Consider the following 27547-nt stretch of genomic DNA (forward strand, 5'->3'; position numbering starts at 1 on the left):
AATTTTTCTTGATGTGACCTCGATAGCTCGATCCTTTTACATAATTGTCATTGTTGCTAATATGTACTGTAATTGTGTTTTACTCATATCTAGTATTGTATTTTCACTAGTCATCTTATTTAATTTAAGGAATTTTCACAACTTCGAGTTATTGAGACAGAATGAATAAATCTTCGAGTTATAGAAGGTTATATAGCCACTTTTAATGAGAAACGCCAAACTTTGGTATCGATATCTCGAATTTTTGTCGTGGTCACTTCTATAATTCGAACTTTGATTACTCGAAAAACTCGAATTTTCGTCCATTCCTTTGAGTTTCGAGTTATCCGGGTCACTATATTTTTTGCGTACATAAGTATGGGTGTCCGAGGGGGGAGAGGCAGCGGAAGTCAGACCCTCCTGGGTCACGAAAATGTATACGTAATATAGCTAACCACGTATATTCAATACCAGACATAATATAGCAATCATGGAGATGAGCCTCCTACAGAATCTTCTTTTTGCGCCCCTGAACATAAGAATGGCATTTTTTATCTAGGTATTCTTTACGAGAAAAAAAGTATAAATTTTTATTTCTCCTTAATTTTAACAGTTAAGTTAGTACTTTTTGATTCTAAGCCATTACAGTATGATTGCATTATTCACTGGATCTTAACATGAGAAACTTCTTTGCTTACCTCCGGCACCGGCATTGTAGAATTTGGTTCGTACAATTGGGCCAGCTCGTCAAAATTTCTCCAACTTTCATCCGTCCATTTCAACAGATGTAACTGCGTGATAAACCGTGCTCGAAGTAACGTAAAATCAATCTAAAAGAAAAAGAAAACATCACTTCATATATAATAAATAGGGTAATATTTTGTGGTAATACATTAATACTAGGGTGATTCAGAAAGTAACGCCTCCAAGTCCACTACTTGGCTGATAGTACTGCAAACATTCTCAACTGATTATATCATTTATACACTGATGTTTAAGGTATAGAATGTCACTTGTTTCACCTTCTTATCTCTTCCCGTTCCAGAGTAATGGAACAATCTATGGCATCCAGGGGTGACGTCCGGTTGAAACAGTGGGCTGTCATTGAATTTCTGACTGTGGAAGGTTCTGCGCCCAGGAACATTCATCACCAGCAAGTAGTCGTGGATACACCATTACGATCCGGAAACGAACCGTCAGTCGATGGAGTACCGCCACACGTCCTTTCCTCCGCTAAAAAAAATCAAAGTTGTCCCATCTGTTGGCAAAGTGTTGTTGGCATTCTGCCAAGCACCCTGCCTATAGTCCGGATCTTGCGCCTTACGACTTTTAGTTCTTCCTCAAACTTAAGGATCACCTAAAGAGGCCTTATCACTGCGAAATTAAAATTCCGCTAATTTTACAGTAATTATGTGATATCTTCAAATAGATAAAAGATAATCGAAAAGTGGAACAAGAGCTCGCTAGACAATATTATTTTACATGAGATACCGTTATCATGACTTACTTATCTGCTTTCGATTTCCAGCCATTTAGAAAATCGGCATTTATTTTCGCGTTTTTAAATGGCTGCAAACGGAAAGCCACTAGGTGACTCCTGATAACTGTGCCTCATGCAAAATAATATTGGCTAGGGCGATCTTGTTCTACAATTTGATTATCTTTTATCTATTTGAAGATATCGCATAATTACTGTCGCGGAGGTGGAAGTAGCAGTTCGGAAATAGTGTCTCCAGCAGCCACCACAATTCTATTTAACTACAATTATCATGAAGTCTGTTTCCAACAAGAAATATTTATTTTAAATAATATAGTTATGACAGATTTTTCCGCCCCGTTCAAATGCACGTGTGCACGTATATGGTAGAGCCGGCGCTCCCTATATTCAATCCCAGGCCAAGAGAGTTTGTAATGGAAAGTATGGTGTCCGTGGGCAAGGGCGCCCATGAGGGGGGGCAAGGTAGGGCGCTCCCCCTCTACAGGAAATTGTACTTCGGAATATCGAAAAACCCAATAGAATTTTTAGAATAGTTACAGCAAAATTTGAAACTATATTTGAAATGTCGGTTTTTCTTGCCCCCCCTTGGAAACCACAACATGGACGCCCTTGTCCGTGCGTTTTCTCAGAGTTCTCCCTTTTCATCCACATTCTCATTCCACCATTTTTTTAAAATAATAATTCAGTTTCAAAAATCATTAGCCAACTTGAACATATACGGCATAACCCTGTAACCAGAGTTCCCAAATGTCCCTGATTTTAACGGACAGTCCCTTATTATGTGATTTTGCCCCGCGTCCCGGGGAGCTTCGATACGGGACGGCAAAAGTCCCGTATTTTACCCAAGATGACAAATTTACCTCACACAACGACTTCAAAAGCCGCGAAATGCAATGAATTTTCTGAAGGATTCCAGCGGTTTTTTTTATTATTTATTTTTTGGAAAGAGCTGTTAAATACTTGAAAACGTGGTTAGAGTTCACAGATGGCAATCCCATGTATGTTTTAAGACAAATGGTTCTAAATCACAAGCTCCAATTTACCACTTATCGCCCGTTGTTGAACAGTTGAAACTGGAAGACAAGATATCATTATACGACTTACATGATGAATTTTCCTCAGTAAAAGACTGTATTGATATTTTCATGGCAGAAAAGAACACGAGTGTGAGCCAGCGCCTTAACTTAGATTTTTTTTCTTGGGGGGGGGGGGAGAGCATAAATACGCGTATTTGGGTCCCCTAGAAAAGTTGTTTTTCTAATTTTGGGCCCCTCTTTCCATCTTTCTCTCACTCTCTATGGGCTTCGTAACTTGTGGGCCCTCCCGTATGGCAAGGACCGTTAGTTATGAATCTGGGCCCGTTCCATACATTACAAATTAATTAAGGGCACAATATTGACAAATCTCAAAGCCATACGAATTAATATTATTTCTAGGGCCCCTAATAGTCGACATTTTTTTTTACTGAAATGGGCCTACTACTCATTTTCGTCTTATTTACCCTTTTTGTTTTGTTTTGCTTATGTAATGTAGTGAACATGTTTGTTGCTTTATTTATAATTGCATGTTCGTATAAGGAGTAAGAAAATTTTGTCTTAAAATGGGCCCTCCTCAAACGGGGGGAGCTTCCCTGGGGGGCAGTTGCCCCTCCTGACTCAAGTTACGGCCCTGGTGTGAGCAGTAAATGACAAATGCTATTTTAGAAAAAGCTCTGAGTTGCCAAATTCATTTAAGATCGTCTCCTTTTTCCTAAGCATTCCACCCGTCAAATTCATTTGTGGAAAGAGTTTTCTCACATATGAATTTGAAATGGATTGACACAAGAAATAGGTGTTTTGCTCAGTTGATGAAAGCTGCACTTATGATAGCAATCAACTCTTCGATTTTAAGTTGCAATGAGTTTTTCGACAGCCTAAAGAAAAATCCAAACTTGAGAAAGATTATAAGTGCAGTTAAGTGAAGCGTGAAGTACGATTTATTTTAAAAGAAAGTTTAAGTAACCTAAATTCAATGTTTTAAAAGTAAGATTCTTATAATAACTCTTTGTATTAGTTCATAATTTTGTATTTCCTTCAATCTAAAACGGTTACTCTTTTTTATTTGATGCCTGCCTCATTTTTTACCAATAGATCATGTTTATCAAAACTCTTTCCGTAATACTTATTCAAACTGGTCAACCTGTCCCTTATTTTGACTATTTTTATTTGGCAACCCTGCCTGTAACGAAAAACTGAGATTTATTTATTTATTTATTTTTATTTGACAATAAAACTTAATTATGACGTTCTTTCTTCAATATTGACCAAATGTATGTGTTATTCTTCAACAATAACAACGAGACGAAAATGACAATATCGTTCTGTTCTCGAAACGGGACTTATACTCACCCTATAACCGATAAACCACTCATAGTAAATTGAGTATCAAGAATGTTTATTAATGATGCTGATTTGTATGTTGCCATGGAGTGCGATAAGAAACGAGAACCGAGTAATAGGCATAAGAACAGCTGGTCACTTCTGCCATCTACTAGCGAACTGGATAACTTCTTGGATGAAGCTTAAAAACAAGCAGTGTTCTGGTTACGTGATTCAAGCATAAATAAATTCAGATTTTTGTTTTCTATAGATAAACCATAAGGCCACAAGGTTATTTTGCAGATTCCGAAATTATATTTACATTCTATTTATAAAACAAAGTAATTATATGATTTTGAGCCATGCTAACATGAAGATTAGTATCATTTGTTAAGACGCATAATGGATTATAAAAAATCCGTTTGTCTGTATCTACTACTGATTTTTTATTTCATGGGAGTCAAAATTGAAACCGGAAACCATTAGCGTCTAGTAATTCCGGTTTGAATAGAGAGTTACGGATAATATGGAACCTATTTTGGGGATGCTGAGTTGATTTTAAAAGTCTGGGCCGGCCAAGTAAGTTTATGGTGGATAACATGGTGTTCGTGGGTTTTCTTGGGGTGCTCCCGTTTCCCCCTACTTACGCTGAATCAATTCAAAGAAACAGTTTGTCGCTATATATATTACCGTACTCGTTCCGTGGCGATTAACGTTGAAACCGGAAATCGATAATATGTACCACTTCCCGTTTGAGTTGAGTTGATTTTCAGTTTAACGTCCCTTTCAGCAGCGAGGCTATATGAGACGGAACCTACTGATTAACGTGGAATTCGAACCACATGAGCTCCCGCCAGTTCCGGTTTGAATACAGGGTTAACGGATGAGATAAAACCTATCCATAGGACGTTGAATCGATCCCAGAACACCGCCTCCCTCCCGTGTTTGTTACTGTTTTTGATCTGATTTTTTTTTTGACCGAAATACGGACATAGCCGCTGTACAAGGCTTCCCAAAAACCATGCAGAACATAATTTAAACGACTAAAATGAATGTTTTTTCCCGTACACAACTCTACACCGTTGGCTTTGCATAACCCTTGGCAACTATATTGAGAAGTCGTAAGTTATTTAGAATTAGAATTACAATCCACACCATTGCCTTCCCATACATTCGGACTCTGTATGTTTGGCTACAAGGGCGCCCATGTTGTGGTTTTCAGGAGGGCAAGTATAAGCGACGTTTCAAAAATAGTTTCAAATTTTTCTGTAACTAATGTAAAAATTCTATTGGATTTTCGATATTCTGAAGTACAAATTCCTCTAGGGTCGAGCGCCCCACCGTGTCCCCCCTGATGGGCGTCCTTGTTTGCCTAGTATATAAATTCACAGCATTGGCTTGACAAACTTGTAGGTAACTATCGAAGAGGCTGTTGGATATTTAGAATTGGAATTACAATCCATTTAATTATCTTCCGACACAGTAAGATTCTGTGTTTTTTCCAATATACAAATCCACACCGTTGTCATTACATATTTCTACGTCACTATATCGAACAAGTCGTACGTTATTTAGAATTTGTATGTGAATCCTAAGAGAGAAAGAATTAGGTTCAAAATTTTAAAATATCTGCCAAAGATAGAATAGACCTATCTCAGAAGTACCTCACGTTAAGGAAATAAAACTTGGTACGTAAGCTCCTCATAATACAACACTTGTTGCAGCTTTTTCGAAAATTTCACTTCAAAAAAGGGGGAAAGGGTAGAAATGTCTACAATATTGTTTGAATGTTAGTCCGCTACACATCGTTTCATCATTTGATATGAGTTTTGGAACACAATTAGCACCTACCTTGAACTAGTGTTGCCACGAAACGAGAAGTACATTTTTGAATTCGAAACAAGACGAGAAACATGGCAAATGTTTCGTCTCATTTTGGAGATGAGACGATAAAATTTAGTTAGCACAAATCTTGTGGTTAGCACAAGTTCATCCAAGTCTTACAAGGTACATTCGCAAAGTGTCCCCTCGGGATTCATGTAAAATTGATTCAAGTGCAAAGTTCTCCGCGGTCCAATGTGTATTGTACTAATTTTAGCGGCCCATACCGGTAATTTGCATATTTATGGGCCTTCATATATCCAGAAGTCAACCATACATTACTATAACACTCGGACACAAAATTGCTTTTAGTTTCTCCAGATGTAACTGAACATGAATGTGGGCATATGCAAAACAAATTGCGTCAAGTACTGCTTTTCTGACACATATAACCCACTCCGGCCGCCATGTTGGATCACCCATATTGGATAAGACTTTCGGTTTTTCAGGCACTGTGCGAATAGACATTGCAGAGTAATATCTGTTACTCTTACCTTTTTGATGTTAACAAATCAAAACAAACAATCAACACGTGCTTGTATTTATAAATAGCACTACGTGCGTCCTACTACAAACTACTACAGTGGCAGACGACAGAAACACCACTTACATCACTAGTCATGTGATGAAGGAAGAACACTAATACCACGGCTAGACTGGTGCAGCTATAAAACCAGAAGAACCACCGTATCTGGTATCAGTCTTTGACTGCTCAAACTTCATTCTCTCAGCTTGCCTGGAGTTTTGAGAGGAACCTAACTCAAAGCCCTTAGCTTGCTAGGAGTTCTAGGCTTCCTATCCTGTAAACTTAGTTTGTTTTTACTTTGTTGGATAATTAACCTCAGCCACCCAGCTTGCCTGGAGCTTTGTGGCTTTCTAACCTCTCTCTCCTAGCACGAAGCATTGATGATCCTAAATCCACTCCACTTAGTTTGCTCTGAACTTTGTGGAGATACTTATTTTGGCTGCTCAGGGCATGAGATACCATGTTTTACCCAAGTATTAGAGGATTTTATATCATAGTGATTTTTGTAATATACTGTTTATAAAAAGTAAGATTTTGTAATAAAACTTGAGAGTGGGAGAAAAGGATCCCAGAGTATAATTTACTCTATCTTTGCTCTACCTAAATAGAACTTTACACTATAAAATGATAAAGTGATTATGCGAACATAACGAGAAGCTTTTATCAATCTTTAAAGATACGGAAGTCATTATACAATATACTCCAAAGATAAATACAATATGATTTGAATGTTGTTACCTACATCACACCCTTCATCAAAGAAAATCAGAGCATAAGCTTTGTATATACACAAATTTGCAAAAAATGCGAGCCGAGAAAAACTTTTGGAGAATCGAGACAAAAAAAGACTTCTTCAAAATTTGCGAGACGAGAGAACATTATTTCTACTGTCGTCTAGTTTCGTCACGTAATGCCTCAAACTTAGAATTTGTCACACGGGAAGGAAGAGCGAGTTTTAAATTTAAGCAAAAATAAGAGACTATTGTACAGGAACCTCTCGAGTTGGAGATATAAAATTTAGTTTATAAATTTCTTATTAACAATAATTGCTAGTATATGTGAGTGTTTTCAAAAATTCCCTCTCAAAGGGAAAGCTAGAAGAGGGTATATAAATCATGCGCGCCGACTATGTGGGTGCCCCGGGGCTCGAGCACTCTCACAAATAATCTTGTGGGTATGGCGCACTCACAAGATTTTTAGTTTGAACTCGGGTTTGAACCCGTTTCTCTTGCGTTTTAGTCAGCCGTGTTACCGACTGAGCTAGGACAGTCCCAATTTATCCTTATAATACCAGCACATTATACTTTATCACAGCACAGCCCTTTATGACAGTGTCCATAAAAGATTTTAAGCTAAAAATAAATCATATATCGAACACATATAGGCTAACACGTTCCGCCATTGAGATCCACCTACATAAACTTTGGAGATTCGGCACCGTTGATATGAATTGCTATGTAAAAGAGCTTAAACCTTCTTCTGCCTTATGCAGAGTCGTTTTGACGTATGATTAGCGTCATATTAAAGGCCTGACTACTGCAGCAAACATATGTTAGTCGAACTTTATAGTATGGTACTAATCACGCGAAAGAACGACTCTGCATAAGGCTCCTTATATTTAACACAAGCAATACCAGATAGCTCATCAGCTAGTAATGAACAAGATTGAGCTTAATGTTTGTTGTTTGAAATAGCTAGAGTGTTTGTAATGTGATAGTTAAAATAAACTTAAATAAACTTACTATTTGACTTTCAGAAAACACTTCATCGGATGGAATTCCTCTGCACTGAAAATAAATGAAAATGCAATTTATTTAGCTATTCACTAGAAATAAAATTATATGTTTCCTATACTTAAAGGATAGTTTAAGTTTTTACATACATTTCGATATGCAGCGAAACCTGTCAATAACCAACACTGACGGTCGTATGATTATTTGTAAGTGTTTGTTATAGAGAGGCTACATAAATTAAGATTACTTATATCACAACTCATTTAGTAATTGTATACAGTATATATAGGGTGGGCTATAATTTCTTTACCACCCCTTGTAAAATCCGTGTTCGTGGAAAATAGTGAACACCAACCATGTAGTAACATAGTAGGCCGAGGGGGAAGTCGGATTGTGATGGTGACCAAGGTGACGGCCATCTTGAAAGCCGCCATCTTGAATTCACGTCAAGATTTTCAAATGGGAACATATTCATGCGGTAACATCATTTTAGGCTAGAATTTTTAAGACAAACACAATAGTGAAATCGATTTGTTGATATCTTAATTTGTTCAAAAGTTACAGGCATCTCAAATTGCTAATTTTACTGTACTGTTTCTATTGTTGCAGGTGAATAATAATGCCGCTAACGACAACAGAGAGGAAGGAGTTGATCAGGAAGGAGTGCAAGGAAGGAGCAGCTGAATTCAATGCCAGGCACCCAGATCGACATCCTGTGACCCATGTTAGTGTCGCCCAACTCTTCCAGAAGTTCATGGATAATGGTTCCATAGCAGATAAACCCAGGTATGGAAGACCCACGACCGAAAGATATGAAGTCACATCAGTAGCAGTGTTGGCATCATTTGCTACATCACCACACCGCAGTACCCGTCGTCTGTCCATGGAATGTGGTGTCAGCCATACATCCATCAGACGTCTTACAGAAAAGCAAATGGCATCCGTACAAATTGCAACATCAACATCATCTATCTGAACATGACTCTGATCGTCGTGTGGAATTTTGCGACTGGGCCCTTGCACAGTTTCAAATGGATCCCACATTCCACACACAAATTTTATTTCCGATGAGCCCAATTTTTGTGTCACTGGGGAAGTGAATAAACAAAACTGTCGCTATTGGTCCCCAACAAATCCTCAGTGGGTTGACCCTTGCAAAATGGTAGGTATAGGCAAATTAATGGTGTAGTCTATGGGGCACCAAATTAATTGGTCCATTCATCATTCCTGGTATCCTCACTGTTAAACGGTATTTTGATATGTTGCAGGATATCGTCCCTTCCATATTGTCCCAGGACGGCTCATTTCCACTCTTTTTCCAGCAGGATGGTGCCCCTCCGCATTGCGGATTACAGGTCCGTACCTATCTGGATGAACAATTTCCTGGACGTTGGATTGGGCGCCGTGGTCCCATTGAATGGCCAGCACGGTCACCAGAACTGACGCCCTTGGATTTTTTTTTTACCTGTGGACTCATCTAAAGGCAAAGATATACGCCGAAAAGATCCGGGATCTTGAACACCTGGAAGAACGCATGCATATTTGCAGCCTGTACCGATATTTCACCAGAAACTCTTTTGAGGGTCATGGACAATTGGGTTGAACGAATTACCTTGTGCATAACTTGGGATGGGGCCCACGTAGAGCACGTGCTCCCCCGTGCGTGACAAGTAAAATTAGCAATTTGAAATGCCTGTAACTTTTGAACAAATTAAGATATCAACAAACCGATTTCACCATTGCTTTTGTCTTTAAATTCTAGCCTAAAATAATGTGTCGCATGACCATGTTTCCATTTTAAAATCTTGACGTGAATTCAAGATGGCGGCTTTTAAGATGGCCGCTACCTTGGTCACCATCACAATCCGACTTCTCCCTCGGCCTTCTATGTTATTATATGGTTGTTGTTTACTATTTTTCACGAACACGGATTTTACAAGGGGGTGGTAATGGACTTATGGCCCACGATGTATATCAATTTTACTAGTTATAAATATAAATATAGGCTAATATAAAAAATACTGTACTCCCTTCGAATTACTAAGAGGATGAGAGGAAACTACCTGTGTGAAGAAACAAAATATATTCCTAGGAGATAGGCGTATACTGTAAAATTCTTTGTGATAATTTTCTTCACATGTACGTTCGTCATAAGTTCACAATCGTCATGTAAGTTCGTCATAGTAAGAGTAGAAAAATCTAAAGACAGGAAATACTTTTCATGAATGAAGAAGAGACGCGAAAGAATCCTTCGAAAATCTAGACGAGACGAGACCAACAAAATTTTGGAAATGAGACGAGAAAACCTTATTTCTTTTCTCGTTTCGTTTTGTAAGCAACACTAGGTGAAATAAAATTCTTAGTTGGAAGAAATCTTCATACAGAATCAGAAAGAAGTGACAGAATAATTAAGTTTGGCTGAAAATGCTCCTGAAGATTTCCTGTGTAAACCAATGTTGCCAGATCTGAAGATTAAAAGGTAGCGAACTTGTGCTCCAAAATTGCGGATTTGAACTATTTGTAGCCTAAACATAAAAATGGCAGATGCCAGGGTTAGCAATTGTCAGATGGCAACCGCAGTTTCGGACTGTTGGCGGTGGTGTGTTAGAGCAAATTCCATACTACAGGGTGCGGCACGTAAAACTGGCCCGTAAAGTGAAGACATGAAATGTAATGTATTGAATATGATTAACTACAACACATAAATGAAAGGTAATGTATTGAATATGACAACTCACCTTCACAGCAGCCTTCACAGCAGGTGCTGAAAGTGTCCTCCGCCCACTTCAACACACATGTGAGCACGATTGAGGAGATTCATATATACTCTTGTCAGTTCTTGTGTTGTAATGCTATTGGTGGCATCCTGGATCCTGGTCTTGAGTTCTTTAATTGTGTGTGGATTTGTTTCGTATACTCTTCCCTTTAACAGTCCCCATAAGTAAAAGTCACACGTGGACAAGTCTGGTGACCGAGGAGGCCACAAGCCTTTGCTGATTGTCCTCTCTGGTGTAAACATCTCATGCACAAGGGACAATGATGCAGCTGATGTGTGGCATGTTGCACCGTCCTGTTGACTCAATCTCCTGGTTGACTTTCGAGGACTTCTTGTCCTTATCTCCTCCACCTGCATCTTTAATTTAGGTGTGCAGACAGATGATCGTCTGTTCCTGGGAGCATTTTGAACCGATCCTGTACGCCGCCATTTTTCAATCAATTCCCGAATGGTGCTTTTTGCTGGTACAGAACGTCATGGAAATTTCTCCCGAAACAAATTCTTTGTTTTCACAAAAGATCCAGTGAGAATGAACCCTTCAACAATGGCAACACGCTCGGGTATCGAATACGGCATTATCACACACTGACACTCACCCGACTTAACACAACGAGGCCTTTTTCTCAACTGGTTTCGACAAGTTTCATGGCTGCGGCTTCACGTGACTGCTGCAGGTCACGTAAGTCGACCCGACCTCGACACGCCATCTCTTGGTAGGAAGGTAGATTATTTAAGTGTTGCCAAAAACACAATATACCAGAATATTACGACGGGCCGGTTTTACGTGCCGCACCCTGTATGCCAGCTGCAATAGAACAGCAGTGTGCAATGAATTGGACAGGTAGTAATAGTATAAAATGGGTGGCTTTTCTGATTTTTCAGGAAACACTGTCTGCTTAAGTAAGTTTTGTGAACTCTGAAATACACTTTACAACGTTTACAGTATGTTTATTCACTTTTATTCCTAATTTCTTTAATTCGTTTGCTAAATTCTTTATCTGGGAACCATAAATTTCTAAGATTTATTGTAACTCCACTTACGTCGTACTCTTTACGTTAATATGAATAATACAGTAACACAATTACATTTTCGATGTTTATGTTTGGATAGCTCCGTACAACTGTTAGCGTGTTTGCACGTCGTACTCTTTACGTTAATATGAATAATACCGTAACACAATTGCATTTGCGATGTTCACGTTTGGATAGCTCCGTACAACTGTTAGGCCCACGGATTAACTGAGACACAAATATGATCAGTGATAACGGAACAGCGCAAACGTAATAAAAGTCCACTGTTGCCACATCTGGAGATTTAAAAAGTACTAAAAACAAGAATTGAACTAGTGTCGAATTAGTGAAACTGTTGTTCATTGCGAATTGAATACTCAACAAACAAAACTTTTATTGTATTATAGAACTAATAATTCGTGATTTCATATATCAAAATGAAAGAGTAGCGCATTCTTAAGATTTAGCCTTCAAATGATTAAAAGTAGAATAAAAACTATTGTGTCACTCAATTTAAAATTTTGGGGCCGCGGTGGCTCAGTGGTAGAGCGTTCACCTCTGGTGCTTGGGGTCCCGGGTTCGATCCTAGCCTCCGCCAAGTGTACTTTGTGGTGGACAAACACCGTGTGCGTGGGTTTTCCCGGGGTTCTCCCGTTTCCTCCCACTTTCGTCATTCCACCATTTCATTCATTACTCATCATCACCATCTCCTTTAGCCTAACCGGCATAATCGTGGGACGTAAAACTCAGATTTCATTTCAATTTGAAATTTTGATAGTGAGAGAACTTAAAACATCGCCCAATTCGTTACTTGTAGCCCAATCTGGCAATATTGGTGTAAATAACAAAGCAACGCTAGGTGTTACGTAACATCTTATTTCCCAGTTGGAAAGAACAAAGTTTACATATACGATGAAATAATTCCCGTATTTACCGATACATAGTCTAGCATTAGTAATGCGGGCGAATTGTGTTTGTATCCTTGAGTACCACGTGCCTGATGACCTAGCAATGGAGTGAATCATGGTCCGCAATTATGTCGATCTACAAGAATGTGGAATCTGTTATTCGCACAATTCTATGGCCAGTGCATTCCACCGATCTTGCACCTTGGGACTTCTTTTTGTGGAGGGAATCCGAAGGCTAAAATTTACCAAAAAAGACTGAAGATAACCAATAAATCTAAAGATGTTATCTGATAGGAAGTGACGGTAATACCATCAAATGGGACTAGAAGGGTCAATGGCGCCGACTTTCCAAAATCTATGTGAGTGCATATCAATGGCGGAATGTGTTAGCCTATGTTTTCAGGAAAGCATCGATGTTTGATTTATTTTTAGTTAAAATCTTCTATGAACACTGTCATAAAAGACTGTGCTGTGATAAAGTAAAATATACCGGTATTATAAGGATAAGTTGGAGCTGCTTAGGTCAGTCAGTAACACGGTTGACTTAAACGCAAGAGAAATGGGTTCAAACCCGGGTCCAAAATAAACTCTTGTGGGTGCCGGAGCCCCGGAGCACCCACGTAGTCGGCGCGCATGAGAAGGGTAATGCACAATTTAGGGTGAGACTCTAAAATGCGTAGACTTTGTAAGTCAACAGAGTGAACTATGAGGGGTCATTTTGTACCAGTTTTAGCAAAATTCTGCTTACATCAATGCAACACACACACAGAGAGAAAGAAAAACGTCTTATGTGCTATGCCGATTATCGCAAATTTTGTATTGCATTGGCTTCAACCGTTACGGAATGTACTCTTACGTTAGACAAAATGGTGAATTATTGTTAGTTCAGTTTGTTATTTGTTAAAGGGGAAACAAAATTATAAGCCTTGTTTTCTACTGAGACAAATTTTCGGGTGTTTATCATTGCTTTGTTATTTACGTATACAATCAGTTAGTTATTTCTCTGCTGGACCCTTGTAAAACTTATTAGGTGGATTGCTGACTGATTTGGATTGGCATGTAAATGGTGAGGTTTTCACCACAGTAAAGTTTTCTGATGACACAGCACTGATAGCGGAGAACGAAAAGGGCTTGCAGAAAGCACTTTCAAACTTGAACGTTCAACTGGAGAAAACATAGAAAATTAAGATAAATAAGAAGATAACCAAAGTGATAAAGTGCGCAAGAGCAGGACAGAAAGGGACAAATGTATGGTTAGAGGGAGAGAAAATCGAAAACGTTAAGGGGGCAGACTACTAAATATTTTTGAAAAACTAATAATTTTTCATTTGCCCGTTTTTCGTAAGTGGAAAGAGGTAATAAAATGTAACTTACCACAATAATAGATAATATTATTCTACACCCGAAAATATGAATTGAAAGAATTTTTAGTGTAGCCATTCATAGAAATTACAGTGTGACCAGAATTTGAATTACTCAAAAATCTAGGTAAAGGCAGCGACTAGGAAAATGAACTCAACTGTAATTGATGACTTATCATGCTGTCTATCTTTCTTGTTTACTACTTTTTAAATAATGTTTCTATTTATTTTGTAATAACTTATTTATTTTGCAATAATTTATGTAAGTTTTATAAAATAAATAGAAATATTATTTAAAAAGTAGTAAACAAGGAAGATGGACAGCATGATAAGTCATCAATTACCGTTGAGTTCATTTTCCTAGTCGCTGCCTTTACCTAGATTTTTGAGTAATTCAAATTCTGGTCACACTGTAATTTCTATGGATGGCAACACTGAAAATTCTTCCGATTCGTATTTTCGGGTGTAGAATAATATTATCAATTATTGTGGTAAGTTACATTTTGTTACTTATTTCCACTTACGAAAAATGGGCAAAAGAAAAGAAATATTAGTTTTTCAAAAATATTTAGTAGTCTGCCGCCTTAAGATGTTTCCCTATTTAGGAAGTCTAATATCCTCGAATGGAAGAAGTGAAAAAGACCTAAGTTCCAGAATAGCGGACGTTAAACAAATATTCAATAGGAAAAGAGGACTGTTAACATCAAGAACAGTGTCGTTGGACGTTCGAAAACGATTTATTAAGACCCTGGTATGGAGCGTGTCACTTTACTGATCAGAGACGTGGACATTGAGAAAAGATGAAACATCCAAGCTGGATGTATTTGAAATGTGGTGTTGGCGTAAAATGCTGCGCATATTATGAACCGAAAGGAAAAGGAATGAAGACGTACTAAAGGAAGCTAATTAAGGACGAGAGATCATGAAAATGATAGGAAAAACAAACAGAATGCTTGGCCACTTATTCGGCACCGTGTTGATACAAGGAACGGCAGAAGGAAAACCAGGAAGAGGAAGACCAAGGATAGAGAAGTTTTAAAATTTCCATGTTGTCCTCCAACCTATGGTTGAGGTGCACAAGAAGAAAATATCATAAGATTACTTAATCAGTTACTACTTACGATTTGAGGGCTGCTCATAGCTTGCGACGCGTATTCATACTGTGTCCGTTTCACCTCCAGTTCTGCGGTTCTGGTTTCTGGTTCCGGGTCATCTTGTGGTAGAAAACAATCGTACAAGTATGAAGTATACTGGACTTTGGGTCGTATCCAACGCATAAAAGGAAAAATATACTTGTGGCCTGGATTCTTACGATTCTCAATCTCAATTCTCTCTAAGAACCAGGAGTCACCTTCCCCACCGTTTTGTCTCCAAATGACCGCCTTGTGTATTTCGCCAAATGTTTCCAATCCAGACACCGGAAATACACATTTTGAACTGATTTTAGCTTTCTTCAGAAGTCCTTGCAACTTGATATTATCCGTTCTTCGTCCTTCATTATCGTAAATGGCCATCCACACATTTGGACTGGGAAAAACACCTTTTATGTCGCCGGTAAATACAGATATGTTCAAATATGATGCTCCACCTCCCATTCTATTATTAGTATCCAAGAAATGTCAAAGCCTCACAAAAACATAAACTTCGTCTGTTTATATTTTGTTGTCTTGAATTTTCAATTTAAATACTGATGTACTTAACCAATTTACATAAAAAAGAGCCGTATTTGCATACCTGAAACGATAAAAACATAAATGAAGATAACACATATTGTAAAATGGGCAATCAAATGAAAGTCTGAGCAAGCTGGCAAAACAACTTTACTCTTCGATTGTCATTCAGCTAATTTTCACGGAATTTTCGAAGTGAATTACGACTAACAATGCACATTAATACGAAGTACAATACTTGCATTGTTGAAGCAGATCAAGAGCAAGACAAAGTCTGTTACTGAGGGACGTTACACCTCTTCACGACAGCACTATTCCCCACGTAGCCAACATCACGCGCTTGGAGGTCCGGGCCCATCCACTTACAAATCTTACATGTCCCCATTATACTATTTTGAATATTGTAAAACTCCGTCCCATATAGGATGTAGGTAGAGCAAGGTAATAAAATGTGTCCGGAATCGACTCCCACTACCGGCTTTTATTAAGAAGTTTCACTAAATAACAGTATTTTACAGAAATACTACAAAGATATTCTTCTCTATACTTGTGAGGTTAGAGACAGATAGTCCTTGACCGAGAGATCGCAGACAGGATCCCCACAAAGCCCCGTTGCAGGCTAGGCAGAGTGGCGAAAGGGTCCCCAAAGCTCCGTAGCAAGCAGTGAGGAGGTTAGTGGCCACAGAGCCCTGTAGCAAGCTAAGCCAGGAAAAAGGAAAAGCCAAGCGTCCCGTAGCAGACTAGAGGCTTAGGGTTAGATTATTCCTAATGTTCTGAAGCAAACAGTAGGAGGGACACAGAGAATTGGTGCTGATCCACTGTCGGCTGCCGAATTTATAGATCTTCAGACGGCGGTGCCGCTACTGCTCCGATGTCGTCGTCTGTTTCGTGGGAGGAGCCAGAAGTCCGTTGTCTGCTGGTTGTAGTGGATCCATGTGGTGCGTAGTATCTTGACGTAAAACTATGTGGTGGTGTTTATAAACACAAGTGTAAAGTGTTGTTTGTACACAATACCACGTGGGATATTACAATGTAAATGCTAATCGATACGCCAATACCCTTGCACCGCAGCAGCAAGAGATAAAAGCCAAGAAATTTGGTCTGCAACTGAAGATCGTCATCGTCCTTTATGATAACAGTAGGCCCCACGAAGCCAATATCACGTGTTTGAGAATCTCTCTCTCTCTCTCTCTCTCTCTCTATGTCTACCTACCAGTAGCGGCTCGTAGTTTGTACAAGCACCGGTTGCAATGTTGCAATATCAAAGGTATGTAGGTACGTGCAAGTGTCCCCCCCCCCCCAGCATTCTTGAGTCTTATCCAAAAAATATTCAGGAAATATGAAGAGGAAAGTCTTTTAAGCTCTATTTGTATGTTATTGATTAAATCATTTCTCTAATATTGATTTTATATATAAGCTATTTCCTTTTTTTCAAACAACCACTATCAATGTACGTTTATATACTATTTATATACAAAACCTCTACACTCATGTTATTGAACACGAGATAAATCGAATATATAGTATGTGTTGTAAGCCATGAATGATGGCGTTAATCCGAAAAGAAGAAAAAAAGCAAGAAAATTGCATGCACGCAGTTAAACAAAATTATTTAATTATATAAACTATGCATTATTTTAGACTATGTTTATTATATAAACTATGCTTTCTTCCATCTTTTGGGCTTCAAATTTTTCTATGACTTTATTGAAATCTGAAATGCTGCTCGCCAAGTTTCTCTGAATAGAAAGCATCGCTACCGCAAATATTTTCCGCTTTATTTTCTTTAATGTCCAGAAACACCTCTCTCCTCCGACAATATGCATTTTGTTAGCATTTCTTTGTATAAATATACGGTACAAAAAGTCCATTTTCAGAAACCACGTATTTTTGTCTGTAAAGAAGCATGAAATCTAAGATGTTTTCCTTCGAAAATGAAAAAAAAAGTAGTTTAACATTCCAGCAAATTAGGCTAAAGAAGACAGATGAGTATTGGAAGTGAATGATTTGATATTAATTTATGCTCTCCGCCGGAAATCGAACACAGAATCATGTGCACGAAAGACACAGAGCTAGGAATTAGACCAGTAGTAAGACATTTTCTTCTTTGAGACTCGATCGATCCCCCCAGAATAGGATTTTTTAAAAAATAAATCTTATCCCAAGAATTTTCACCTTTGTATTATAAATGTTAAATAAAATCTATTGACTTCGAACGACCGCCCTCCAAACTTTCAGCCTGGATCCGTCCCTGCTACCACCAGACTTATATTTGTTCTTTGCGAGTTTATGTTTTGTGAATAACTTCTTTCTTCCAAGCGTCTGTATCTCGCTCACCCTGCTAGCGCTGCTAAGCGGAGGAATTCGTAACTATTACAGAAGCTGACCAGTTGCGGACGAAAGGCAACCGCATGAGACCAATACGGGAAGATAGGAGCGATGCAAGAATAAATCCACTTCCCCATGTTAAGAGATAGGAGCTCGCTGCCATATGCTCAATGTTACTGCTTCCAGTGGCAACGTTCGCTGCCACTGGACATGTAAATCTCTCTCTTTCTTTCCGTTTTTTTTTTGATTGACTTTTTTCAGAAATGCATCAATACTGTTTCGCGCTCAAGAGCATAGGTTTATTTTTTACTGATACACTACTTTAATACTTAAAAATAGTTTTAGTATTAAAAAAATATCCAGTTGCACAACCATGCAACATATAGTACCAGCCGCCACTGCTACCTACTAATGCTGCTTTATGAATAAAGACCGTTGCCTCTTCGATACCGGATATCCAGCCCAAGATGTGTAGTCTCCTTATGAGTAGTGTTGTCCTCTTTCACGGCAGCGCTTGACCTATATAAGGAATACAGTAGAGCGTCGATTATCCGAAGTAATTGGAGGACATGGGTGTTCGGAAAACTGGCTTGTTCGGATAATCGAACTGTACATGTTTATTTGCCAAAAAGAAGTACTGTACAGTAAAGTTATTCATAAAAAGAAGTGTGCTGGTTGTTGAAACACAGCGACTGGCGGCTTGGCCGGTCAGCAGCGCCTTATAAAGGCCCCATTAGAAGCAATGTTCCGCCAGCGGTGGCTCAGTGCGGCGACTACTGTGGGAAACTTGGTTTGGGAGTGAGGGGGATGATGGACGGTAGGGTGGGAGAGTAACAGGTGCGAGCGAGTACACAGTTCGGTTAAGCGGTCGTTCGGTTGACCGACGTTCGGATAATCGATGCTCTACTGTATTCATTACTAGAGAGGTTTCGATTTATTAAGCCTACATATATATGTCTCTATATGTGGGTATCAATGGAAATCAAAACAACAAACATCGGTATTAATGAGTCAGAACATCAAGACCAAGAATTACAGTCTCTTATGAGGTAACGCTAGGCATTACATAAACAACGTCAGTGCTATCCAGCATACAATTCCTATCTGTCCCCATATCATTTTCAAGTGTATGTGGAGTTGTAGAAAAATTTAAAGTGCAAGAGACTTTCGGTCGGGACAAGCAGAGTAGATGAAGGTGCAGAATAGATTTTTCCCATAGTCTGAAGTATTTTTCAATATAGGAATTCGTCACCTGAGTATTATAACTGAACTGGAAATAGCAGATGGTTTGGACGCAGAAGTCGCTGGGCCCCTGAGGACCGTGAAGAGCTAGCAAGAGAGGCGCAAGCCACTGACAGGAATAACGTAAATTTGTAGTTACAAGTATTACGAATGCTGTAACAAAGAGACGTTAAATTAAATACTGCACAAACCTAAAGCTACTACATATTGAATAAAAGCTGTGGTTCCATTAAAAACAGGGCAAGTAAAAAAAAAAGTACTGAACTACAATGATATGCACAATTTTTCCTAGAAATATATATAAATTGGTGAGATTATTATTATTATTATTATTATTATTATTATTATTATTATTATTATTATTATTATTATTATTATTATTATTATTATTATTAAAATTTTATGAATTCAACTGCATCTGAAATCACAAAAGGTCAGACCAACGAGCGGCAAGGAGAACGTTGCTAAAGTATACAGAGCTCACGAAAGGGGGATGCAGGGCATTAAATCCACAGCCAATTTTTTAAAAAAAAAAAATGGAAAGTAGCTACTATTAGAAAATTTCCAGGAGTTTGTAAAATGTTACGGGACTTTTTTAAGAGGCATGTTTGTGGTGAGCTGCTTGAACCCTACTTGTAGTAAATGGATGTAATTTTTTGCCAACCAGTGAAATCATTTTCTCAAGAGTTATTAGTGAAATTTCAATTAGAGAAAAATTTTCATTTTTGAACATCAGCTGTAATAATACATCTTACTGGTACCTATTATTCTCAGAGCGCCCGCTCCAGTTGGTATCATTTTCCAAGCATCAGCAATGGAGTTACTTTCAACCATGAATATAAACATTAGTATTAGGAACGAAGTAATGAAACAAACAAACCTTCTTTTATAAGCATGTGACCTTGTCCGTCGCAAAGTACTTCTAACCCAGTTAGTTATGCAACTCTATCCATCACGACTCTGGAACTCACTAAAGAAATAATAAACACTTCTGACCAGAGTATATACACTTGTTTATTAAAAACTAAATTACAGTGTAACGGTTTCGACAACTTAGCGTTGTCTTCATCAGACACTAACTGAAAGAGATATCTTAGAGCGTAGATATTTATACTTAAAGTGAAAGTCCATGTGTGATTTGGAAGCCACCTGGGTCATACTTCCCCGGGCGTCATCTTTCGGCTACCTGCCTTGACTTAATTACCCTCCCACCTGTGTTTATCCTTTCCAGACAAGGCAATTGGTCAAGTATAAACAACACGTGTGTCTGGAAAAGATAAACACAGGTGGGAGGGTAATTAAGTCAAGGCAGGTAGCCGAAAGATGACGCCCGGGAAAGTACGACCCAGGTTGCTTCCCAATCACTCATGGACTTTCACTTTAAGTATAAATATCTACGCTCTAAGATATCTCTTTCAGTTAGTGTCTGATGAAGACAACGCTAAGTTGTCGAAACCGTTACACTGTAATTTAGTTTTTAATAAACAAGTGTATATACTCTGGTCAGAAGTGTTTATTATTTCTTCAGTTAGTTGTATTTTTCAATGTGTATGAAGACGAACTGGAGCATGTAATGTAAACTCAATTATCTCCCTGTCTTTAGATGCAGAATACTCAATATTACCTGTTATTTTTTGAATCGTAGTGATTTTAAATTTAACCTACATGTAAAAGTATAGATTTATAACAATATGCAAGTATAAACATATTTTATACAGTATATCTATTTACTTAAAACTGGATATTTGTTTCTTTATTTTATATTAATTTTATCCTCAAAATGTTATTTTGTATCTGTTCTTTGAGTTGATTTGATTTTGAGTTTAACCTCCCTTTCAGCAGAGAGGCAATATGAGACGAGACTACTGATTTAAAGAGAGATCCGAATCACATGAGCTCCCACCGAGAATCAAACCCGAGTATCTCTCCCCAAAGGGGCGTACGCTAACCGCTTAGCCCCGAAAGAGCTCACAAATAAAAATCAATCACTAATTCAGTTATTTAACATTTGTTTATAAAAATAAATTAAGTATTCCTCCATATATCTTATATTTCAATAACAGTACATTTCCGTAACATAATCACCTACCGTTTTGTTTAATTTTGTTTTGATTTCGTTTTACTCTTTCTTCTTTCATAACCTCAACTCAGGTTTTAAATCTTCAGATGCAGACTTGGATTCCAATCACCTATATCACTAAGTTTTGTTGTTAATGATTACTTGGTAAATTCAATGAAAGTTTGAATGATTCATGATGGTAAAACATAGCGTATAATGCGTTATCTTAACTTAAATGTCTTTTGTTTTTGTAAAAATTACTGAAGAAATGACGAATGTTATTTGAAAAGAGAAATATGTAAGTAATCAGTCCTTAATATCCCTAATAGTGTTAATAAACGTAATCCAAATTACATGCTTCTAAGCAAGTAATAGTCCACAAGGACTCCATGATGAACTGAGTTCTTATATCAATGCAGAGTGTTAAGTCATGATCAGGGCCGTAACTTGTGGGGGGCAGGAGGGGCAACTGCCTCTTCCCAGGGAAGCTCCCCGCCGTTAGAGGGAGCCCATTTTAAGACAAATTTTCTTACTTCATATATGATAGAAACGTGAAATTATAAATGAAGCATCAAACAGGTTCACTACATTGCATAAACAAAACAGCACAGAAAAGGTAAATAAAACAAATATGAGTCTCAGGCCCATTTCAGTAAAAAAAAAATGTTTACTATTTGGGGCCCTAGAGATATTATTTATTCGTATGAATTTGGCATGTATGGAACGGGCACAGGGACGTAACTAATGGCGCCGCAGACCGGGCGGGGGCCCATAAAGAGTAAGAAAAAGATGGAAAGAGGGGGCCCAAGAATTATAAAAACAACTTATTCTAGGGATCCCAAATACGCGTATTAATTCTTGCCCCCCCCCCAAAAAAAATCCAAGTTACGGCACTGGTCATGATTCGTGACGATAAAGCTGTGTGACACTTAAGGCACATAGTAATATGACGAAAATACTATCCTTGTTTATGCGCATACCTACTATCGCTACCACGCGGTCCCACCAGCTTCACCTTGCTCTGACTCGGTTTGATAGTATTCGTGCTTTCTTACTGGACACGTAGCACAGTTGGTTAGAATTCTTCGAACTGTCGTTTCTACGTCTTTGTCCCCACGATATATGACCTATAACGATTAAGTTCTCTTATAGTAAATCTGCATCCATGAATACAACTCCCTCCATAGAAAACAATTCATAAGGCACTAGTACGTAGTCCATTTCCTTAGAAAGAAATGAATTCAAGTATGAACATCTAAACGGGAATAGTACCGTACTGCAGATGAATCTCGATCCTGGTTTTACTCTATCTTTGGATCAAAATCAATTAATATTAACAAATATCAATATTACGTTATTCAATGAAGTATTATAAACCATGAATGAAGTCATCGCCATATTTGTTATCACCATGACATAAAATGCAGTATGATCTCGGAGAACCTATTAATTAAACCATGGAAGCCTGCGAATTATTATTAAATAATCTCAAGAAATGGCACTCGAACCGTAAATAAGCAAATTATCCTATACCCACTTGGTATAGATGAAGAATAGGGTTCCGAGAAAGATTGCATTTCAGTTCATTTTCCTTACGAACGAACTTCAACGCAAGCTCCGGCTTCGCCCGGCTCTGAACCCGGAATAGATAGAATTTTTTCTTGTAGTGACCACCTACTACAGGTTGGTGCTCGTTTTACTTTACACGACACGAATAATATTATTTTCGCCTAAAGCGTCGGATTTGTAGCCATAATCATTATGCTCTCCTAAAGGTAAGCTATATCAAAATAAAAAATTGACTCGGTCAGTCATCCTGGGGTTTCAAAATTTGGATTCTGTGTAACAAAATACATCGAATTCATACCCTGGGTCTATCGTACAGAACTTTTATTTTTTGTGTATGCCTGTGTTTTTGGAACTTTTCAGTATATTCTGAATTGCAGAGGTTGTCAACTACCTTTCCTATAAATATCGAGTCAAGCAACTTTTCTTCTTTCCACTTGTGATACTCCAATAATAATAAAGTCATGTAAACAATAAAGTAGGTGCTTGGATCTTTTTGATCTTTACGAAAAAAAAATATTGAAGGAGATGAGACCGTAAAACAAAAGCAACTTTATTTTTGGAATAACCACGTAAATACAGGATGTTGATATATCTGAGATTATGCAAATATTGATTCGTCCATATTAGTACAAGTTTGAACACTTTTGACAATCTAATTACAACAACACAGTATAAAGGAGCAAAACGACTAATCGTACAAATAACATACACACATGTGTAAATACACACAAATACACATGCACATATAGATATGTGGAGAAACACATAGAGGACAGAAAGTGATGTATTTGCATTCTTCATTCTGAATCAGCAAATGAATGTTTACTCAATTGCGGACGAGGTGGCCCTATGTGACTAGCCTGTTTATGGTGACAGAAAACGGGGTAATTGCTTCTTTTGCGGGACCAACCACCTTCGACCAGGCTATGCCTCTTTGTACACAGACATTTTTTTCTCTCTCTCTGAACTATCCGGCAAATTTTTTTGTTTATTTTTTTAAATGGCGTATGGGGAGAGGTAATCTGGCGATTGGCTGGCGATGCGTGAGTATTAGCGAGTGCCTGATCAGCACACTGAAAGAGTATTGGGTCCCTAACAACCAATGACTTCTCTCTCTCTTTTTTCTATGTCGATTCGCCCAAGCAGAGCGAACCAAAACAAAACAAACATGAACTCTGATGAACCAATTAACAACTAACGAAGTAGCGGTAGCTATACAGTTAGGAAAAAAAAGACTAAAAATTCTTTTAAAAAATAAAAATGTTCCCAAATTGTTTAATGAATACATATAGTATAGAGCTTAAATGTATTTATTATTGATAAATATTCCGTTTGAAGTTTGTAAGACATGTCGGGACTTGTTTTCTGTATTAGAACTCCAGAAACAGTGGCGAACTCACTAGGGTCAACAATACGAAACATGGGTTAAAAAAGAGGAAGAGAAAAAGATGATATATCAATTTTACTTCTTTCTTAGGAGGTAAATTAACAATTGAGTTCGTTGTCAAATCCTCGGCAAAGTCCGCAGTTGCATTGTAGGCTCAATGTTGCCAGTTTGCTAGCCAAATCTTGGGCTAACCTCTCAGCTCCGGATCATTTTGAGGGAAATTTCCCTAATCGAGGGAAATTTCATAGGTAAACAGCATGGAGTCGATCCTCCTACGTCAGGAAAACCGTGTTAGATAGAGAATTGGTGGACGCGGATAGTTGCGTTGGAAAAGTTTGGGTCCCCTGGGTACAGTAGTAATATCAGAAATCGGGCCTAGGCCCTGAGGCCCCAGAAATGAGGTCCCAAAATTTGGAGCTCAGGTTTCTTCTATTCGATTATTAAACAGGAATTTTTGGACGCGGGTGGTTGCATGGGAAAAATCTTGGTCCCCTTAGCACATCGAAAATATCAGAAATGGAACCCGGGACCCGAGGCCCCACAAATGGGGTCCCAAACCTTTTGTTTCGGATCCCTTCTATTCGCCTCTTAAACATGAAGTTGTTGGACGAAGGCGGTAGCGTTGGAAAGGTCTTGGTCCTTTGAGCACTGCGGTGATGTCAGAAATCCGGGCTCCGATTTTTTATTTGTGTCGCAGACCTTTGCTGTGGCTTAATCTCAATACCTGATTGCGCAAGATAAACCTATATTTATAGCTGAATTGATGGCTTTATCTCGCATAATCAGGTATTGAGACTGAGCCACTGCAAAAGTTTACAACACAACCCAAAACTTCGGGGTCTGGATCTGATTTCTAACATCACCACAGGGCTCGAGGAACCAAGACCTTTCCAACGCCACCACTTACATCCAAAAAATACCTTGTTTAATAGCCGAATAGAAGAGACCCGAGCCCAAAATTTCGGACCCCATTTCCGGCGATTCGAATCCATTCTCTAGCTAATTTCTCAGCTGTGCTCAGATAACACGAACGTTTGCAACGCTACCATCTTCGTTCAACGACTCCATGTTTAATAGGCGTATAGAAGGGATGCGTACCCAAATCTTCGAGACTCCATTTTTGGAACTTCATGGTCGGGGCCCGATTTCTGACATCACCACTGTGCTCAGGAGACCCGGACCTTTCCAGGGCCGCCACCAGCGTACAACAACTCCATGTTTGACACGGTTTCCCTACCGTAGGAGGATTTTAATGCAATTTTCTCCATGCTCTTTGGAAGAAAACATAATTTTTCCATAAAACTTGAAAATCCAGGGAAATTCTCGGGCTGATTGATTGATTGACCAATACAAATGCTTAAATTTTTCTTTGTTCTTCAGAAATAAACTAATAGAATAGCAATAACTTGTGTATGTGTTTGTGCGTTCAGAGTAGCGTAATTTTCACACATTGTTGATTGGGTATATATATATATATATATATATATATATATATATATATATATATATATATATATATATATATATATATATATATATATATATATATATATATATATATATAAAAGCAAAAACCAATGAATAAAACAAATGTGGTTGACATTTCCTTTAATACAGCTAAATTTATTTTATCACATAACTTTTGTCATAGGAATTGGTATTCCTCTCAACAAACTAGGGAATTTTTTATAAGAAAAGGAAAAATTTTATCAGTCGAGAGAAATTTTCTTAAGGAAACCTACGAACTCTGCTTGTGCGCTTAGATAAGATCAGTCAGTGCCTAACTTTCGGAAATGCATAGTACAAATTACGAAATTATATATATACAGCATGATTCAAAATAATGTGAACGATTACAACTCCTAATAACTTTTTTATTAATCATCTAAATAGCTTCAAATCTTACAGTTAAATGCTAAAACTCTCCAAGTTTTTGCGATAAAAAAAATGAAAATAGTACACCACAAATGTTCTATGTGGGCCCCCTTTGTTACCGTGCATACATCTATTCGGTATTCCAATTCCGCCCAAACCCGTTTCAACATGTTTGCATCAACAGTTTGCACTGCAGCAGTGATGTTCTCTTTCAGTTCATTCACATCTTGGGGTAGAGGGCGTTTGTAGACAATGTCTTTTAGATGTCCCCACAGAAAAAAAATCGTAGGGGGTTAAGTCCGGTGATCTTGGTGGCGAACGTAGAAGCTGATGATCATTTTTACCTGACCGCCCAATCCAGCGATGTGGCAGTCTGTTGTTGAGGAAATTTCTGACATTGTGATGAAAGTGACATGAAGCTCCATCCAATTGATAGATGAAGTTTGCACTGTAATGTTCGAGCTGTGGCATAAGCCACGTCCATTTGTAGAAATGTTTGTCCAGTCACAGTTCCTTCGTCAAAGAAGTAAGGACCATAAACTTTTGAATATGAAATTGCACAAAACACATTCGTCTTCGGTGAATCACGCACAATTTCACAGATTTGGTGAGGCTTCTCAGTTCCCCAAATGCGAACATTTTATTTATTCACTCTTCCTGTCACATGGAACGTAGCCTCATCACTGGAACAAAGTTTGCCCAAAAAATCATCATCAACACTGCACAACTCTTGAAATGACTCACAAAAAATCTTGCGACACGTGTGATCATTAGGTGTTAAGTGTTGTAACAACTGCACTCGATAGGGATAAATCTTTAAATGTTTACGCACTACACGTCAAACAGTTGTTTGAGGTGTTTGCTAACTCTCCTTGTTGACTTTTGTGGGCTGCGTCTGAAAACTGGTTCGAACCCTTTCCACATCTGCCTCAAGAGTGGACGGCCTAGCGGGCGATTTTTCTTTACAAATGCACCCCGTTCTGTTGAATTTGTCATACCACTTACGTATGGAGTTCTTTGATGGTGAATCTTTCTGAAATTTTGTGCGGAACTCGCGTTGAACACTAACAACAGATCGACAAACGTGAAAATGTAAAACGCAAAATACTCTCTCTGCCCCACAGGCAGCCATCTTGAAACTAATCACTCTGCCACGTAGCGGATAAATTTTAAACTACTACGCTCGTTCCAAACAAAACTTGAGGATAATATTGAAAGTATTTCCATAGAGATTTCATTGTTGATAGAGTATTATCACTTATAGGACGTTTCCTTATCACGTTGTATATATATATATATATATATATATATATATATATATATATATATATATATATATATATATATATATAGTACTTGTACCGATTATGGCCCGGGTCCCTAATAT

At 38.1% G+C, this 27547-nt stretch overlaps 1 protein-coding gene across 2 annotated transcripts in view; it reads right to left on the reverse strand.

Annotated features, from left to right (window-relative positions):
- Positions 1-21397, reverse strand: part of LOC145669501 (polyunsaturated fatty acid 5-lipoxygenase-like) — a 103206-nt gene extending 81809 nt beyond the window's left edge. For both annotated transcript variants that reach the window (XM_081737681.1, XM_081737680.1), the window contains exons 1-4: positions 21360-21397; positions 15152-15764; positions 7984-8028; positions 678-809 (exon numbers count right to left, since the gene is read on the reverse strand). In XM_081737681.1, coding sequence (XP_081593807.1) covers positions 678-809; positions 7984-8028; positions 15152-15625 — 651 coding nt within the window. In that variant the 5' untranslated portion in view covers positions 15626-15764; positions 21360-21397. The remainder of the gene's footprint in view (positions 1-677; positions 810-7983; positions 8029-15151; positions 15765-21359) is intronic.
- Positions 21398-27547: the final 6150 nt, after the last annotated feature.

This window comes from Thermobia domestica, chromosome 14 (genome assembly GCF_964235325.1).
Source record: "Thermobia domestica chromosome 14, izTheDome1.hap1.1, whole genome shotgun sequence".
Classification (NCBI taxonomy): domain Eukaryota; kingdom Metazoa; phylum Arthropoda; class Insecta; order Zygentoma; family Lepismatidae; genus Thermobia; species Thermobia domestica.